This window comes from Oculina patagonica, chromosome 11 (assembly GCF_052425735.1).
Source record: "Oculina patagonica isolate OP01 chromosome 11, crgOcupat, whole genome shotgun sequence".
Classification (NCBI taxonomy): Eukaryota; Metazoa; Cnidaria; class Anthozoa; order Scleractinia; family Oculinidae; genus Oculina; species Oculina patagonica.
Genome location: NC_135768.1, coordinates 2,258,914 through 2,277,151, shown reverse-complemented (window position 1 = coordinate 2,277,151; position 18,238 = coordinate 2,258,914). Strand labels below are relative to the sequence as shown.

Here is an 18,238-nt window from a genome sequence, read left to right as displayed (position 1 = left end):
ATAAAGACACGACTAGCCAATCTTTTCCTTGGGCTACGTACATATAAGCCTAAAATAACTAAAACGATATGAAATAAAACACAAACCATTGAGATTTAGCAGTCCTAAAATGTAAATTATTGTGATAAAAAGTTTTACTCCTTCTTAGTTTTATTGCTTCTGGAACGACAGCATATACAGAGCAGGCATTCACATGCCAACCTTATCACCATGACAACCAAGGTAACTATAGCAACAAGGAAAGCCATGACGTCAAGTAAGTAGTACTGATACCAAGGGATGTTAAACACTTGAGCTCTGAGGTGCCGGGCTCCACCATGTCTCAGTACATACTCTATCCAGTCACCAGTTTTCTCTAATGGGGTCCGTGGGCTGTCTTTCATCAGCCGGGAAATGCGCATGGCCTCGGTTTTAAACCTAGAAAATCAAGACCATTGCAAAACATTTTCACAACTTTCCAACAAAATCAACTTCAAATTAGGGTTAATGCAATACCTATTGACTGCAGAACGGGAAGTGAAAAATTAGAAACAAAATACGAGAGTTATTTGCCCCCAAACCCTCGGTGGCATTCTTTCTTCTCGTCGTTCTTTGCGCTAGCCCCACCAACAAACAAGCGACATCTCATATATTAAATGCAAACAAATGGAACAAAAGTTACGAATACCTTGGTTCACTGATAACATGCTCTATTGCTTCAAAAAGTTCTTGCGCATTCATTCTATGGTGATCCACAATTATTCCCAGTCCAAAATACTCTGCTTTCTTAGCGTTAGAAAATTGGTCTCCAAATAAGGGAACAGCAACCACAGGGACGCCATGATACGCCGACTCATAAAGACTGTGGTGTCCCACATGGGAGACAAAAGCTTTGATGTCCTTGTGCGCCAACAGATCATTCTGAGGTAACCAGTCCACTACTTTGATATTTGGACTGACAGAAGAAGGGATGTAGCCTAAAAATTAAGCCGAAGAGAAAGACATTTTTAGAGGTATTATAGACGTGAACATATACAGCTATTTCAATTAACATTGTCCAACCAAAGGCTAAAGTCAAGACCGATAGGTAGTATGGGTAGAAGAAGAGAGCAACTGCTCTGAAGAAACATTAAGATCATTTAGCTTCAATCTAATCAAAGACCACCATAAAGACAATAACATAACTAAAGTTCAAATTTATTCAAATCACCTTTTCCATTGAGCTTCCATAAAACTTTCTGCTTCAACTTTCCAAAACCTGTAGCCAATACGTCGATCTTTTCCTTAGGAATGACTGTTTGCACATAAGAGCCAAAAGAAGCAATAACGAATCCATCCCCTCCTGCACTGTTGATAAAATCTTCTAAATCAGGAGGGAGTGGGCTAGTTTCAGCTTTTGCAGTAATGGGACCCACCATAACTTGACCTGCAAATCAAATGCGTCCAGGTTAACTTTTCGCTGTTTTGTAAAAAAACAACAACAAATCGTTACGAAAAGAGTATAAGAACTCGCTCGGCAGATAGTGACCATATCTGTAGGCCAGGTCGGTCTTTCATAGTATAAAATAGATTTAGCCAAGCCAAAAGGCGGAGCTCACTGGTTATTTTCTTCGCCCTTTATTTAAATCTGAATTTACTGATCATAGGCAGAAAAGAAAGAATTGAGCCCGCGATCCAACGAAAAAGGATAACCTGGTCAGTGGTCAACTTGAAAAACACGTGACCTTGATAAGTTCTCTATCTGAACCCGCGATGTGTTCATGTTATATGGGTCAGCGGATACCTTGGTTTGACTGCTGTCAATTCACCATAACATTCATCCAATATCAAAGATGTAAGCTCACGTTAAGTTTAACGCTTACATGATTTCTGGAGTTTGGCCGCCATTGTTGCGCGACGTCGTACGTACGTTCGGAGGGCGCCCAAGCACGCGCACCTGTACGTGGCCGCTGACCATGAAAAATTAAATGCATGGTTCTCTTACTTCTATGCATGCATGATTTTTTCTATTTCTATGGTTTTGGAGATCCGCTCTGCGGCCCTTCGGGCCCCTGGGAGGATCCGCTATGGCTTGTAATGGGCGCAGGTGACAAGATAATCTTGCGTCTTATATAGGTTTGCAATGCTTGCAGTCACAGACAGCTTATATCATAGGCATGCAATGCGTACAGAAAGTAGTTTATGACTCAGTGCTTTTAAGAGTATTAATGCCTAGTATACCTGGTAGGACTTTTATGTTTCAATCTAATCAGTCTTGCCACAAGGCCCATGAAGCACCCAGTCACATTAATGGTATTTGCAAGGTTGCCCCTTTATAATAAAAGCAGTTGAACTGCAGAACTGGAAAACTCATTGTTTCAGTTTTAACTAAAATGGCCAGCCATTTGGAAGGATTCAGACTTGAACATGTCTATTTTAAATTTTACATTAGGCAAACCTGGCAGAAGTGGCTGTGGATACTCAAGGGCAAAATCTGCTTCAATGATCACCAGTTCATTATTACCAATGGCTTCATGGTAGCTTATCCCAGGTGTAATGTTGTACTTGTCCTTGAGAAGGCTCATGGAACTGGTAATCATAACCACTGCCAACTGGGTAAAGATGTACAGTCCAAGGTTGGCAAGTCGCTGTATAAATGACATTTCACTGGTAAAGGTAGTCATCATTGATGGAACATAAGATGCAGGAGAGGGTATCTTTAAATGTGAAGACATTGGGACATTTGGCGAAACTGGAATAATTACCACTCTGGGCACACCAAGAAGATCGGCAACCAACGGAATACATGAAGCACCGGCTTCAAATACTATCAGGTCAAAATTCTTCAGCTCTTGAAATAGTTCTGTGTTATTTAACAAGTGCTCACATGCGACTCTTTGCAGTTCAATCCTGTTAATTATCAACCTCCATATGCCTTCTTCAATTGCTGTTTTTACAACAAACTCTTCAACAAAAGCAGGGTCAAATGGTACTTGGTATGTCTTGTGAGGGATCTTTTCACCCGTTCTTGATTCCTTTTGATTGGAGGGTGCAACAAGTACCACCTACATAAAGTAATAATTTAATTACACCTGATTGAAGAAACGTTGACCCCGTGAAAAGCTCAAACCATAAACGATAAGATCGAATGGGATTATGGGTAGACAGCATTGGTAAGCTTAGTACTATTCGATTTATTTATAATCAAGGCAATATTTTCTTTGGGAGTTTTAATAGCATGATTTATGCAACCTTTCGTATGATAATGTTCATTCTGTCACAGAAGACGATTACTTTTTCCGATTTCCCAGTGCATTTGGGTCGCATGGTTTATCGTTTACGCTTTTCACGGGTCAACGTTTCTTCAATCAGGTGTACATGTATTGTCGCTTAAAGTTAATTAGCACAAACTGAAACCTGGGTGGTGGAGAGAGTTTATGGGATAGGGAAGACGACAGGCAATAGCATTGAAAAAGCGAGCGGAATTGCAGCAAACCCACACCTTTTTGCCAAAAAACGAGGCCTAAAGGAGGACAAGAGGGAAGGAGGGCTGCAGCTTTATGGGAGGCGGGGGCAGAGAGGGTGAGAAGCGGGATTTCCAAGATGGCACGAATCGGGAGGATTTTGGAAAAGGTTCGCAACTTTACACAGGATCGGGGAGGAACTTCGTTAACAAGGAACAATCAGCAAACTGTAATTGAAGCCAACACTCCACGAGTCAGCCCTTGCGCTCCACGCAACCATGTGTTATCATCTATGTATCTCGCATGTGTTCTTTAGAGATCAAGGGACCCGCTTTTACCGATGACACACCTAGGGCCTCTTTACATGAGAGTTTTCGTTCCGGGATGACTTTCGTCCCGGGATGAATTCATCTCGGTGTCTGGTTATTTTCTTGTTGCTGTTTACATGATGATACATGATTTCGTACTGGGATGAGTTCTTCGCGGGACGATTTCATCCCGGGATAAAACACCGGGATGAAACGTGACGAAAACCCCATGTAACCAGTCCTTCCCGGGATGAAATGTAATGTTATGTAAGCACGGGTGAGATGAATTCAACTCGGGCGGGACGGCTTATCCCGAGATGAACACGCTCATATGATGATGACGAATAACTGAAAGCGCGATTTTCGCGCCGCGAAAACGTATTTTTAACGTTTTAAACTTATTTTTAACGTATTTTTGGCCAAATCGCGAAAATTAAGGGCGCTTTTCGTTAGACAAAACTAGCCGGTCATATTCGAGAACAAAATCTGCAAAATTCCATTGTTAGTCAGATTTGTCCTGCCAAATCAGTCATTGCATGAATATTATCCAGTGTTGTGGTGGATTTGTGGGAGAATCTCGTGGAAAAGCAGCATTTCACATTAAAAACCATCGCCATTCGGACCGGCCGGCCAGATCTGACAAATGGAAAGCGCCCTAAGTTTCGCGAAATATACCCGTTCCATTTTTGCGAGATTTAGTCCCCGGGAAGAAAAATAACAATAAGGTAGTCAATATGCTTATTACAGTGACAGACTTTCGAAAACCGTTATTGTCGGGATTGTTGTGTGACCGGAAACGTCGTGACTTCTGGATGTGACCTTTTTTCATGTTTTTTAAAATAGGACACCCCCTTATTGACATTTGAAATAGGAGACAAAGTATTGTGAAATAAGGTTTTTTTGTGAGGACACGTGGAAAGAGATAACCGGAGAGAAAACAATGTTAAACAACGGAGGTGACTTGACAATTGCGAGAATAAAACTGGAGAAAATGTGCTCACAAGTCTTGATCCCTAAAATAATGGAAAACTCCTTGGGCTTAATTACACGACCCCTGGTTGGTTTCTAACCCGAGTAAAATACCCAAAACGCAGCGGGTGCCTTGTTCCCCCAGTCGATCTTCTGTAAGGGCTTACAATGAACCCGACTAAAAGGCTTGACAATTTCTATGTAACCAATCCTTTTCAGTATTCTGACACAGATAGTTTTGATTATTCGTTATCATCTTTCATTATTAGGGACCTTCAGATCGGAGTACGAGTTCGAGATTGAGTACGAGAACGACTTTTCAAACATAATGCTTATACCTGCTATTATCATATTTCACAGCAATCATGCATGTACCGATAGTCTCCTTTCAACTGGTCGGCAACAGGGAGGAGTGAGGGCTCTGAGAACGTTACTGGATGAAAATTCGAAAGTCGTACTCGTACTCGATCTCGTATTCGTACTCTGATCTGAAGGTCTTTATTAGCTTCCACTTACAGTTAAGCCAGAGTTTGCCAAAATGCTGACCAAAGCTGACCCGCATGGTAAACGAAACGCTCGGCTTCCCGGGCTCGGCTTCATGTTCCTAATCTGAGTTATTTCGATGCAATATTTATCGTGTATTTACTTGCCAATTTTTAGTTATCATTGGTAGATGCGCAATTTTGTCTCATGTCGCTGTCATTTTCTGGTGTTCTCTGTGTCGCTGTCTCATTTCAGTGCCGTATAAATCGTGTCGCTTAGGTCGCTGGACCGCGCGCGTCGCTTGCAGCTCCAAGGTACACCGTTGAAAGGCCTTAGCTGCAAGCCGACCCAGGCTAGTATCTTCATCCCGGCGTCGTATAAAGAGTTTCTAATGTATACGATCGGCCAGAAAAGAGCTTTGTGTTAATAAGGAACAACACAAGCTCATTATAGCGAATTAATCTTCCATTATGGAAAGCATTCCGCATTTGATATGCAGTCCTAAGAGTAGTGCAGTGTAAAGAAATTTGAAATGTTTTAACTCACCTCATGTCCCCGTGACGATAATTCTTCCATCGCTTTCTTTATCACGAAATAGTGAGATCCCGAAGGTTCTCCGCTGAAACCTGCAATTCTGGCCGACAAGGCAAGGTTCAATGTTGTGAGCGAAACAACGAGAGGTAATATCAATGCCGCCATTTTGCTGATCAGTTATGCCGTGTGCTGTCTGACACAACATTGGTCACGCACTATGCGCAATTGCTTTGAGATCAAATGAAATCAGCCATTGTCCGGAACTAGAGATACGTCCTGAGACAAAAGGAAACCCCAATCCACCCGCTAAAAATCAGAGTGTCCCTGTACGGATAGCTATAATAAAAGCAGAGGCCAATACAACGTGGATTTGTGATAGTTGAACGGTACTTCCGCTGCATGCCTGTTGCCTAGCACAATGTGCCTGGGTCACGCACATTGCACAATTGTTGCGTGATCATTACATTTGCATGAGGAGTCTCGTCACGCGAGATTATCATCAGTTCCGTTTATGTTGTGCGACAGGGACACTCTGATTCGTTCTGAGGGGTGGATTGGGGTATGGCGCTGTCTCGAGACATGTTCCTATTTCAGATGAGGGCTGATCTTCGCCCATATGGTTGGTGGTAATCCCATTTCATCCGATATGTTCGTCTCACGCTTTGGCTTAGGGTACTGTGCTATCTGTAAATTCATTAGCACAGGTCGCCCATGGTCGATGAGCGTCCGCATCGAGTTACACACTGAAGTTAGCCTGTTCCCCCGTTTGGTTAGTTGGGGGGGGGGGGGGGCATCACAGAAAAGAAAACGGCGAGCGAAAAATTGGGTTCCGGGTTTTTGCGCTGCTCCCCAACCCCAGGGGGGGTACTCCGGGATCCAAGTGACGGGGATGTGCGAAGGATTTTTTGGGGGTCGAAATTTTCGATTCCGGGATTTTTTTGGGTAGGAGAATTTGGCAGGTATTTTTTTGGGTGACTTGATTTAAATAGGGGATATTTTTTGGTATTAAAATCAAACTAAAGTACCTTGGCGCGGCCTTGGCAATTAAGGGGGAATTTGACTAGGGATTTTTTGGGGCGTTTTTTTTGGTCCAGGAATTTTTTTGGGTAATGTCGGGAGACTTAGGGATTTTTTTGGGTCCTGAGTTTTGCCTCCATTCGATTATCCCCGTCACTTTGATCCCGGAGTACCCCCCCCCCCCCCCCCACTGGGTCCCCAACTAACCAAACTTTTAATAAAAGGCCATTTTAAATAGCTAAATAACAGACTCCTGCAGATTTCTATTTCCCTACCCGTTTATATACGACCATATACCTGAAGCCTGAAAAAGGAACCCTTTCAGGCGGAGCCTCCCCGTATACGCCATTATAGGGAGTACCCCCCGGACCAAACGCCTGGAACAGGCTACGCAACAGTCGAAATATAAAAGTTTTTGTATGGGGGAAAACAGTAAGACTTTTAAACCTGAACATGCGAGCGAGTTTTGAATAAAAAAAATAAATTACCTCGCTTCAGTCGTTTGTTTATTTGTTTCCGTTAAGATTTCTGGGTCGATTTGTGGTTATTTAAGGTGATTTTCAGATTCACTTCTTCGCTATCTGTATTGAGGGCAAAGCAATTGAACTTAAAAGCAGCCAAATAGCCATAAACCGACCCCAAAATCTTACCGGAAACAAAGAAACAAACGACTGAAGCAAGAATAGGCTGAAACAAGAACTTCGCAAAAACTTATCTTCATCTTTTATTACGGGTTTTTCTTCTGAAAATTATCAAAAAATGTCCATAAATTTGAAATACGCATAGTTTTAGATTTTAAACACGCATGTTTCATTAACGTCTACATTTTCGGCAAAAGTCCTAAAAGACACTAACCATCAAAACGAAAATATAAATTTAAATTAAATCATGTAAATGAAAAGAACCAATTGGAATCACTCAAAAAATGAAAAAAGAATAGCGAAGCGCGCAAGTGACGTCACGACTCAGACAAGACTCAGACAAACAAACCAGAATGGCAAACGATTTTGCTAAAACACTTTCTAAAACAGTCGATGTTCCTAAAACACTTTATTAAAACAAAAACTTTGCCTAGATTCCCTCTATTTCTCTCAGAACACGCTGATGTTTTCTGAGCCTCGTGGGGTTATATTCATTTGCACTCTAGTTTTTGACCTCGTGCGCTTCGCTATTCATGATCACTCCTTCTTAGTTTTGGAACGATAGCATATGCGGAGCAGGCATCTACATGCCAATCGTATCACCATGACAACCAAGGTAACTATAGCAACAAGGAAAGCCATGACGTCAATCAAGTAGTACTGATACCAAGGAATGTTAAACACTTGAGCTCTGAGGTGCTGGGCTCCACCATGTCTGAGTACATACTCTATCCAGTCACCAGTTTTCTCTAACGGGGTCCGTGGGCTGTCTTTCATCAGCCGTGAAATGCGCATGGCCTTTCTTTTAAACCTAGAAGATCAGAACATTAACCAAAACATTTTTACAACTTTCAAAAAATCAACCTCAATTTAAGGAGGAGGGTTGTTAGCCCCAAGCCCCTTAGCCTGCAGAACAGGCGGTTTATTTTGCGGGTCGAAGCGCGAAGTGCGAGTTTTTATTTTGCGGGTCGCGTGGGGGCGAGTGCGAAGACCTGTTTTCGCGTTCAGTGATTGGTCCTTTCTCAGTCTTTCATGTCAATCAAAAAAGTGGGCGGTAGAGCATGAACAATGGTCTGGCTACAGGCGGTTTATTTTTCCCTCGCGCTTCGCGCGACCTCGCAATAACCCCGCAAAAAATAAACCGCCTGTTCTGCAGGCTACAAGCCCCTCAGTTGTATGTTTCTTTTCGTCGTTATTCACTAACACGTAACGAATGCCTGGAAAAAGTTAAAGTGATACCTGATATTCTTGGTTTTCACATGACGTCATCAAAATTTTAAAATCCAGAATCGCGGGACCTCTGACTTTTTATCCTTCGCTGCCTATTAGACGTCCTTAATATATATCTTACTGAAGGTTTTCAGCTCGGTAGCATCCGCCGTCTTTAAGATATAACATTTTGAATTTCGGAGTTTCGCGCCACACGACATCAAAATGGCCGCCTGAAGGCTGTCACGTGTGCTTGACGAAAATGCCTCATCCTGTCAATTTTAACAATCTAAACAGTTGAGGTTTTACGAGAAGTGTTTATGTGGATGTTTACATGCTCATGAAGGTTAACTGACCGCTTTTTATAGCAGAAGTAAATGTCAGATGTTTTCATTGAATTCCGACGGCCACGTTGGAGCCCCTTCACACGGACTCCAAAATGTCGTTTCCATACTGTGCTCTCTAAATTTGTTGGGAATATTTTGACGGATAACTCAAGTACGGAATACCGTACAGACCTGAGACTTGGACACGTTGACTATCTTATAATTTTTTGCAACCTGCAATATTCTTGATTTTTTTTTTTGACTCAATAGCTTTGGATTTATTTTTTAGCAGCGCGTGACAGTAGCGTTACTGGCGTGACAGTGAAAACCAGCAATACTATCTGCAAACAAATGGAACAGAAGCTATCAATACCTTGGTTCATTAATAACATGTTCTATTGCTTCAAGCAATTGTTGGACATTCACGCTTCGGTGATCAACAACTATTCCCACTCCAAAATGCTCTGCTTTCTTGGCGTTAGAAAACTGGTCTCCAAATAACGGAACAGCCACCACAGGGACACCATGATACGCCGACTCGTAAAGACTGTGGTGTCCCACATGGGAGACAAAAGCTTTGATGTCCTTGTGAGCCAATAGATCATTCTGAGGTAACCAGTCCACTACTTTGATGTTGGGACTTGTACTGAGGAACGAAGGGATGTAGCCTAAAAATAAGGGGAGAAAGACGTTTTTACCAATAAAAGTACTGTGGACGTATACATAGATAACTTAAAACAAGAATACTTTATGTGCAAATTGAAGAAAAATTGAGATGGTTTAGCTTCGACCAAAACAAAGACGACTACAAAGACAACAACAACATAACTTAAACAAAATGTATATTCAAATCACCTTTTCCTTTGAGCTTCCATATAACTTTCTGCTTCAACTTTCCAAAAGCTGTAGCCAATACGTCTATCATCTCCTTAGGAATAACTGTTTGCACATAAGAGCCAAGAGAAGCAATAACAAATCCATTCCCTCCTGCACTGTTGATAAAATCTACTAAATCAGGGGGGAGTGGGCTAGCTTCAGCTTTTACAGTGATGGCACCTACCATAACTTGACCTGCAAATCAAATGCGTCCTTGTTAACATTTTGCTGTTTTGTGAAAAAAATATGTTCGTTAAGAAAAAAAGTGAAAGAACTCGGCAGAAAGCGACCATATCTGTAGGCAGGGTCGGTCTTACATTTATCAAGTATTAAATAGATTTAGCCAAGCCAAAAAGCGGAGCTCCCTTTACTTTGCCCTTTATTTAAATTTGAATTTACTGACCATAGGCAGAGCAGAAAAAATAAAAAGTTGAGCCCACGATCCAATGGAAAAGGATTACCTGTTCAGTGGTCAACTTAAAAAAGCACATGACCTTGATGAGCTCTGCATCTGAGCCCGCGATGTGGTCATGTGATACTGGTCAGCGAATACCTTGGTTTGACAGCCGGCAGATGACCTTAAAGAGGCAGTATCATGGCAAGTTTGATGCATTTTCGCAAAAACGGAGCTAAAACTAGTAGTAATCAGAGATTAGGGGAGTGCGTTCGACCTATACGTAAAATCAGGAGCCCATTCCTAGTAAAATAGACCCAAGGTAAGCAGGCAGTGGCAAAAAAACCCGAGATCGTCGGCCTACTAGTAGTATGCCTTAATTCAAAGTTAGTTACTATGCTTATACCTCACTAAACGCGAGGAGGATAAGTGTGAGAAAGATTGTGTGACGAGCCAAAAGAACATAGAATGAATGAAATATTATGTACACAAAAATAATTATTTATTTCACTTGACTTGTTATCGTTTGGCACTAAACGAGATTTAAACTTCCACAAACTTCTAGAAATAGTTTCACTTCGATTTAAAATTCCACAAAGTACTTAAACATACAGACATAATTCACACAGTAATCCACTACTCGCATGTTACAGTGTACATTCACTATACAACGATTTCCCCGTCAAAACGTCTAGTGTTTCTAGGAATGACGATATATCACAAATTCAAAGAAGTGATAAAACAATTTTGATTTGTATTATACCCACTCTCGATGCATGTAATGCTAACACTGATTTGTAATTTTGTGTAACAGATAATTGCAGGAAAATACGCCGGTTTACCTACGAGCGGACTCCGCATCGACTTAATCGATTTCCACTCTTTTTATGACGTTCGGTGGCTGAAGACAACTCTGCTACCTTGGATGATAACCTTCTAATGTTCTCCTTGACATATTTGGCAAAATAACAATTCTGGCCACACGTTTTTAACCCTTTTTTCAAGCAAAATAATGGGCGCTTTCCATTCGACCAAAAATTCCGGAAATTTCGGAACAAGGACGAATGGTACAGAAATTTGCTCGGAAAGTTTCCAGAAAATCCGGAAAGTGTTGACTTTCCGAAATGCGAACCATTCAACCGAAAACCCCGGAAATTCCAGAAGCAAAATCAAATGGAACTGAAATTTCCCGGAAATTGTTTTCGAAAATTTGGGTCTACCTTGCGAGGTTGTCCTCTTTTCCGGAAATTTTGGAAAAAGCTACCATTTTACACTCAGCCTGAGTTCCTTCGGCAGAAAATTTAGCGATTTGTGCAGCTGAAAGCAGGTACATGTGTTAAGGAAGCATTCTTGAAACTCCAAATAAAAAATTTTGGTGAACTCGGTTGTTTTTCGTTGTTGTTTTGCAGGCGGCAGCAAAAAAATGTACAAATATTTATAACGCGCGTGCAGGCTACGCCATTGTTTTGCTCATTAAACTTTTTGGGTTGGCGACGTTTTCGTTGCTTGTAGTGTGCCTTTTGAAAGGTCCCTGTATTTGTAGCCACGATGTCATTCATGGCGTTTATTTTCAGTGCTCGGAATGCTTTTTATTTTAATTATTATTTTAATGCACCGTAGAAATTTCCATATTAGACGCACTACCTGACCATATGCAAATTTTGTTTTGCCTTCCGTGCAGTCAACCGGAAAAGTTGGAAAATGCTGTTCCATTTGCAACTGGAATTTTCCGGAAACTCAAACCAGAATTTTTGGTCGAATGGAAAGCGCCCAATGTTTCTAAGCTCCGTTTGGGACGCCATCTTGTTTTGCATAAAAATCGAGGCCATCTGTGGCTACCAGTTTCCCGGCCGAGATTTGCCCCTGCAAAAATCAATCGGGGCGGCCAATCTGGCGTCCTTACATCTGCGCGCGCATTACGGCTCGATTCATAAATTTCGCATAACAGTACACAGGCATACCAACTCAAAAGTAACAGGACGCAAAAACAAAATTAGGCTTGCGCTCTCCTTCGTCGAACGCAATTATGCTTCAGTAGCTTCACTCATTCACAAGATGCGCAGAGAACACGTGCACCAAGGTGAAGATATTACGTGAATATTTCAAAGGAGAGCAAAATGTATTTTGTTTTCAACGTTTTGTCCATGACACATGGGCAGAGTTTGAAAACGTCTGCCAGACGTTTTCAATTTTTCTTTGAAATCTCATTCCTGTATAACTCATGATAATACGTCTTTTGTTGCTTTAGTGGACTGTTATAGTCATTTTTAAGCGATGGCTTGACATCGCTTTATGCTGTCCCACGAGCGGCAGGATCCTTTATTCTTTTATTCTGTTTAGCGCAATCGAACAGAAATCAAGTTTAATTTAACAAGACATCGCCGCGTAGAACACAAGAGCAAAATACTTCCGTGCAGTAGTAGTTTAATCATATTGCAGTAAAAAGAGTTGTTCCTAATGACTCAGTGATTTTAAGAGTATATATTGTCTAGTCTACCTGGCTGGACTTTTTATATTTCAATCAAATCAGTGTTGTCACAGAGCCCGTGAGCCACCCCCGCCACATTAATGGCATTTGCAATGTTGCCCGTTTACAATAAAAGGCAGTTGAACTACAGAACTGGAATACTCGTTGTTTTAGTTTTAACTAAATTGGCAAACGATTTGGAAGGATTCAGACTCAAACATGTATATTTTACATTTTACATTAGGCAAACCTGGCAGAAGTGGCTGTGGATACTCAAGGGCAAAATCTGCTTCAATGATCGCCAGTTCAACATTGTCAAGGGCTTCATGGTAGCTTATCTCAGGTGTTATGTTGTACCTGTCCTTCAGAGGGCTCATAGAGCTGGTTATCATAACATGCAATGCCAACTGGGTAAAGATGTACAGTCCAAGGTTTGCAAGACGCTGTATAAATGACATTTTACTGGTAAAGGTAGTCATCATTGATGGAACATATGAAACAGGAAAAGGTATCTTTAAATATGAAGACATTTGGATGTTTGGTGAAACTGGAATAATTACCACCCTGGGAATGCCAAGAAGATCGGCAACCAACGGAGTACATGTAGCACCAGCCTCATATACTATCAAGTCAAAATTCCTCAGATCCTGGATTAGTTCTGTGTTATTTAACAAGTATTCGCATGCGACTCTTTGCAGTTCATTCCTGTTAATTGTCAACCTCAACATGCCTTCTTCAATTCCTGTCTTTACAACAAACTCCTCAAAAAAAGCATAGTCAAATGGCACTTGGTATGTCTTGTGAGGGATCTTTTCACCCGTTCTTGATTTCTTCTCTTCGGTGGGTATAACAAGTACCACCTACATAAAGCAAGAATTTGATTAAATGTATTGTCAATGAAAGAAGGGCATGAGAAAAGGGAGTGGAGTGGCAACAGACCCACACCTTTTCGGCAAAAAATGAGGCTGAAGTGGGGACCGGGGTGGGGGCAAGAGGGCAGGAACCTGGGATTGAAGGGGCAGGGGAAGAGAGGGGAAGAAGCGGGATTCCCAAGGAATTGGAAGCATTTGAGAAAAAGTTTGCAACTTTGCACGGATCGGAGAGGAATTTCGTTTCCAAGGAAGCATTCAGCAAACTGAAATCGGAGCCAACACTCCACGAGTCTGACAGGGGGGGGGGGGGGGGGAGAAACTCCCTTTGTTACACGACTGAAAAAGGGGTCATAGCGGTGCCGGGCAACCGAATGTGCGCAGTGGCTATCGAATGGTTGCTAAGGGCACAGTGAATAGCTTGACAAAGTCATTGTCTAGTTCGCATGTCTTGGTCTTGACCGTGCACAGAACACAATAGCTAATTGCATTTTGTTTGTTCTTTTGAAGTTTGCCGGACATCACAACAACAAACAGTGATAACGGTGTCCAGTCTGGCAAAAGTAGGGCTTGCGAATTATACCAATTAAAAATAACTCCAATGATTCTGAAATGATTTACCATTTTTCATTGGTATTCCACGCCGCCAAAACATTCTCAGTGACGTGAAACGTCAGGTGAGAAATCAGTGGCGTGAAACATCAAACTTAAACACCGCCACTATTCGCATTTCACACGCATGCAGTCATTGATATTTAAATCTTTCTGAGAAAACAAAACTTTGGGTGACGTCTTTCTTAGCAACGGCTTGATTGATATAGCCTCGCACCGTTTCCAGGCACTGCTTTGTCTCCAAAGAAAAGTGCCGACTTTCTTCCCCCCCCCCCCCTGCTCTCTGATAATGGCAAATGTCGAGAGTCTCTGAAACGTAATAGTTCATAAGTTATAGTTTAAAGCTAATACAAAAAATAGTCAAGGTATCACGAAATGATGTCTCAATATTACGTCTTGAGACGAGGTAACGGTTGAGCTGGTATCAGATTTTCCTTTGCATTGTTTTTCTCAGCATAGTTCTTGCTCCCTAGCTGAGTACTCCATACTACTGTAATGCGCAACAACAACGTTTTCCTTCGCTATCTTCACCAGAATCACTAGATTCATTGTCTGATAACATTTTCTGGGTCTTGCCTAGGGATGTATGTGTAGAGCGCTTCTTTTTGTTTGTTAGAAATGTACAATGACTAGTCAGACTTTATCATCTCTCTTGCCTTTCAACGGAAAATTAAAGTGAGTTAGATTCTTTTACAGTTTACAGTTACAGTTTCTGGAATTCATCAGCGCGAGAAGGGGTGTCACATTCTCGTCCCCATAGCCCTTTCGTTTCTCTTAGCCGGCTTGGCACGAGAAAACGGAGGGCTCTGGGGAATAGAATTTTTGAATAAATTCGAATTTTTTTGATTGGCTGTTTGGGGGCTGTTTGGAACAAAGAATTCCTAAACGGAAGTCGAAAACCAAACGACTCTCTCATACAAACTTTTAAAACGTCATGACTGCATACATGAAGACCGGAAGTCCTAGAATCTAGGACTGGAGATTCTGTGTCCCCAGAGCCCTTCGTTTCCTCGTGCCAAGGCCCAGCCGGCTAAGAGAAACGAAAGGGCTATGGGGAAAAGAATGGGAGTGTCACAGTTATATTTCTCGAAACTTTTCTGTTTTCTCTGTAGTAGGAGATGAAGGTCCCAGGGGGGATACTCTGGCTTGTAAATGACGGGGATGATCGAATGGAGGCAAAACTCAGGACCCAAAAAAATCCCTAAGTCTTCAGACACTACCCAAAAAAATCCCTGGACCAAAAATAACCCCCAAAAAATCCCTTGCCAAATTAGTAGTGTCAGCCTTGCATTTCTTGTCTCTGTATTTTTATTTTTGGCTGATCAGAGCTGTCGCCAGCTTCTACGTACACTAGCACCATTTTCGTCCGCGGTCCCTTGCTTTCTATTGTCGCAATAATATAACACAAAGAAAACCATAAAAAATGTACGCTCGTGTTTGTTTATTCTTCATAGCATAAATACACCAAGGCTGCGTTTTTAATACCCAAAAAAATCCCCTATTTAAATCAAGTCACCCAAAAAAAATACTTGCCAAATTTTCCAACCCCAAAAAATCCCTGAATAAAAAATTTCAAACCCAAAAAAATCCTTCGATCATCCCCGTCATTTACAAGCCGGAGTACCCCCCCCCCCCCCCCCCCCTGAGATGAAGGTACAAAGTTACACGCACGATTGCAGAAAAAAATGAAGACAGCATGTTTGGTAAAGGTGGAAGAAAGAGTACATATACGGCCAAGTCGTGGAGTAATACCGAAGAAGAATGGAAGAATGGATGAAGAAAGGAGAGAGTAAACCCAGAAATCGAGGAGATTGTACTGATGGTCGATGATGAGAAAAACAGAGACGTTTTGATGCATGTTCTAAGACACGTAGAGATATAACAAAGTTGCGTAGCAACACAGGTTGAAACATGTTCAATGAATTAACATTCACATGGCTCTTTTTGGTTGGGAAAATGTTGCGCTCTTAACAAAGGTTGTGCAAGTGAAATGGTTCGCTTCTTACCGCCCATTGGCTGTTGGAAGCGAGACGTTTCGCTCCTTTCCGCCCATTGGCAGTCGGAAGCGAACATTTTGCTTCTTCTCCTGAATAGGTAAAGTATATATTGTGGTCGTGAAAGCGAGACGTTTCGCTTCCAGTCGCCATTAGCATTGGAAGAAGAACGTTTCGCTTCCGTGCGCACAATTCGCTTCAAAATTCACAGCTCTCGGTATTAAGCATAGCGTTACTCAAGCTTTCCACTCGTGTTTTTTATAGTTCAGTAAAAACTTAGTAAATGCTATTTTTATGATTCAAATATAATTTTAGTGTCAAGACCGCCACAAACTGGCGTTGTTTTGTTTTATCAGTATCGATACTGTAAACCACAATTAATAATTAATAGGAATAATTATTATAAATGCATCTTTGTAAATATGCAGACTATCTTTATCATCTTTAACCGTAGTTAGATCGGCCAGAAAAGAGCTTTTTGTTAATAAGACCAACACAAGTTCATTATAGCGAATTTATCCCATCTTGGAAAGCAAAACGCATTTGTTTTGCACCTTGCGTGATCGCACCCCAAAAGTAGTGCAGTTATTTACCAACAGACCGTTTCGGTAAATAACTGTTCGGAAGACCTATAATACTTATAATCGCCTACGATTTTCGGTTAAAGTGTGATAAAAAACTGGAGTTTCCTTTAGCTCAAACTTTCGTGACAAGGGAAATTAATGCCTGTTGTTTTCGGAGAGGGAAAAATGCCGTTTTGGGTAGGAAAAAAAAAGGCCAGCTACGATTTTCGAGAAGGCAGCAGCGGCTCGTAAATTCGGGTAATAATATTTCGTTCCCTAAAATTTTCTGAAGTTTGAAAGTCCAACTAGCGTATCTGAAAAGATACACTTTTCTTAGAGTTTAAAAAGAAGGCTTTAAATCGCACAAAAAGGACACTTGTAACGTAAAAACGGTGTTCCGACACCTATAGTAAAATTTTCTCGTTGGGTGCCCCTGAGAAATTGGAAATGTTTTTACTCACCTCATGGCCTCGTGACGACAACTCTTCCATTACTTCTTTTATCACGAAATAATGAGATCCAGAAGGTACATAACTAAAACCTGCAATTCTTTCCGACAAAGCATAGTTCAACGTTATAAGCGAAACAAAAAGAGGTAATGTGAATGCCGCCATTTTGCTGTCATCATTTGCCGTGTCAACAACGTGGGTTGCTTGACCATGAGTCGCGTCACACGTGATTATCATTAGTCCCAACGGGCCAATATTCCGATATATTAAAATTATTGCTTGGCTCCTAGGCTTGGGGGAATAAAACAAAATAATTTATTCATTCATCCATCAACCTCGATGTGATATCTTTTGTTTTATTCCCCCAAGCCTCAGAGCCAAGCTAGAATTTTAATATATATATCGGAATTCAGTTGGCCTATTCCGTACAGGAAAAACTTTTAAAGTAATTTATACATACAGTGGAACCCCGATATAACGATCTTCGATACAACGATATTCCCGGTATAACGATGAATATTCTATGTCCCGGCAAAAGTTACAGTAAAATGTATGGGACGGAACCCCGATATAACGATCTTCGATATAACGATATTATTTTACCGCTCCCTTGGCATATCGTTATATCGGGGTTCCACTGTATCATAAATCCACGATGTATTTGCCTCTGCTTTTATCATAGTTCAGAAGCCGTATAGGGACACTCTGATTCGTTCTGCGAGTGCTTTGGGGCTTCCTGCTGTCTCGGGACGTGTCCCTATTCTGACTATTCTTGATAAATGGTCCCAATTCTTGATAATGGCTTATTCAGTACAACTCTTTGAATTGCCCGCGCTCTTTTATGTGGACCAGGCACAAACCGTCAATCATCTGTATCAAAATGTCACAATGTATGCTTATGTAATGGCATGCACAGTGCACTTCACGAGAATTCAGTGTTAGGGCCTGTTTACAAGCAGGTAGGGTAACCCTAGTGCTAGGGTTACCCTAGCAAGAGGGTTAGAAGATAGCCCGGGTTTACAAGCAAAAATTTGCAGGTAGGGTAACCCTACTTACCCGGGTCAACTTACACCGGTTACGCTTCAGTTAACCTTGTAAAATTTTG

General features: G+C 41.5%; 2 protein-coding genes across 2 annotated transcripts; both read right to left on the bottom strand.

The window, feature by feature from the left end:
- Window positions 1-127: 127 nt before the first annotated feature.
- LOC144629435 (UDP-glucuronosyltransferase 2C1-like) lies at window positions 128-5,889 on the bottom strand. The gene is made up of 5 exons (XM_078487639.1): window positions 5,729-5,889; window positions 2,417-3,023; window positions 1,190-1,405; window positions 668-956; window positions 128-417 (listed from the first exon to the last, which is right to left on the bottom strand). The coding sequence occupies exons 1-5, from the start codon at window positions 5,879-5,881 to the stop codon at window positions 135-137; spliced, it is 1,548 nt and encodes a 515-aa protein (XP_078343765.1). The 5' UTR covers window positions 5,882-5,889; the 3' UTR covers window positions 128-134.
- Window positions 5,890-7,450: 1,561 nt separating this feature from the next.
- Window positions 7,451-17,307, bottom strand: LOC144629436 (UDP-glucuronosyltransferase 1A1-like). The gene is made up of 5 exons (XM_078487641.1): window positions 17,146-17,307; window positions 12,897-13,506; window positions 9,765-9,980; window positions 9,283-9,577; window positions 7,451-8,185 (listed from the first exon to the last, which is right to left on the bottom strand). Exons 1-5 carry the CDS (start codon window positions 17,296-17,298, stop codon window positions 7,912-7,914), a joined length of 1,548 nt encoding a protein of 515 aa, XP_078343767.1. The 5' UTR covers window positions 17,299-17,307; the 3' UTR covers window positions 7,451-7,911.
- Between the last annotated feature and the right edge of the window lie 931 nt (window positions 17,308-18,238).

Coding starts and splice junctions, on each gene's coding strand:
- LOC144629435 (XM_078487639.1), bottom strand. CDS start 5,881: ATGGCGGCATTGATATTACCTCTCGTTGTTTCGCTCACAACATTGAAC. Junction 3,024..5,728: donor TATCGTCACGGGGACATGAG/GTGAGTTAAAAC, acceptor TACTTTATGTAG/GTGGTACTTGTTGCACCCTC. Junction 1,406..2,416: donor TCCACAGCCACTTCTGCCAG/GTTTGCCTAATG, acceptor TTTGATTTGCAG/GTCAAGTTATGGTGGGTCCC.
- LOC144629436 (XM_078487641.1), bottom strand. CDS start 17,298: ATGGCGGCATTCACATTACCTCTTTTTGTTTCGCTTATAACGTTGAAC. Junction 9,578..9,764: donor ATGGAAGCTCAAAGGAAAAG/GTGATTTGAATA, acceptor CCTTATTTTTAG/GCTACATCCCTTCGTTCCTC. Junction 8,186..9,282: donor CATGTTATTAATGAACCAAG/GTATTGATAGCT, acceptor CTGATCTTCTAG/GTTTAAAAGAAAGGCCATGC.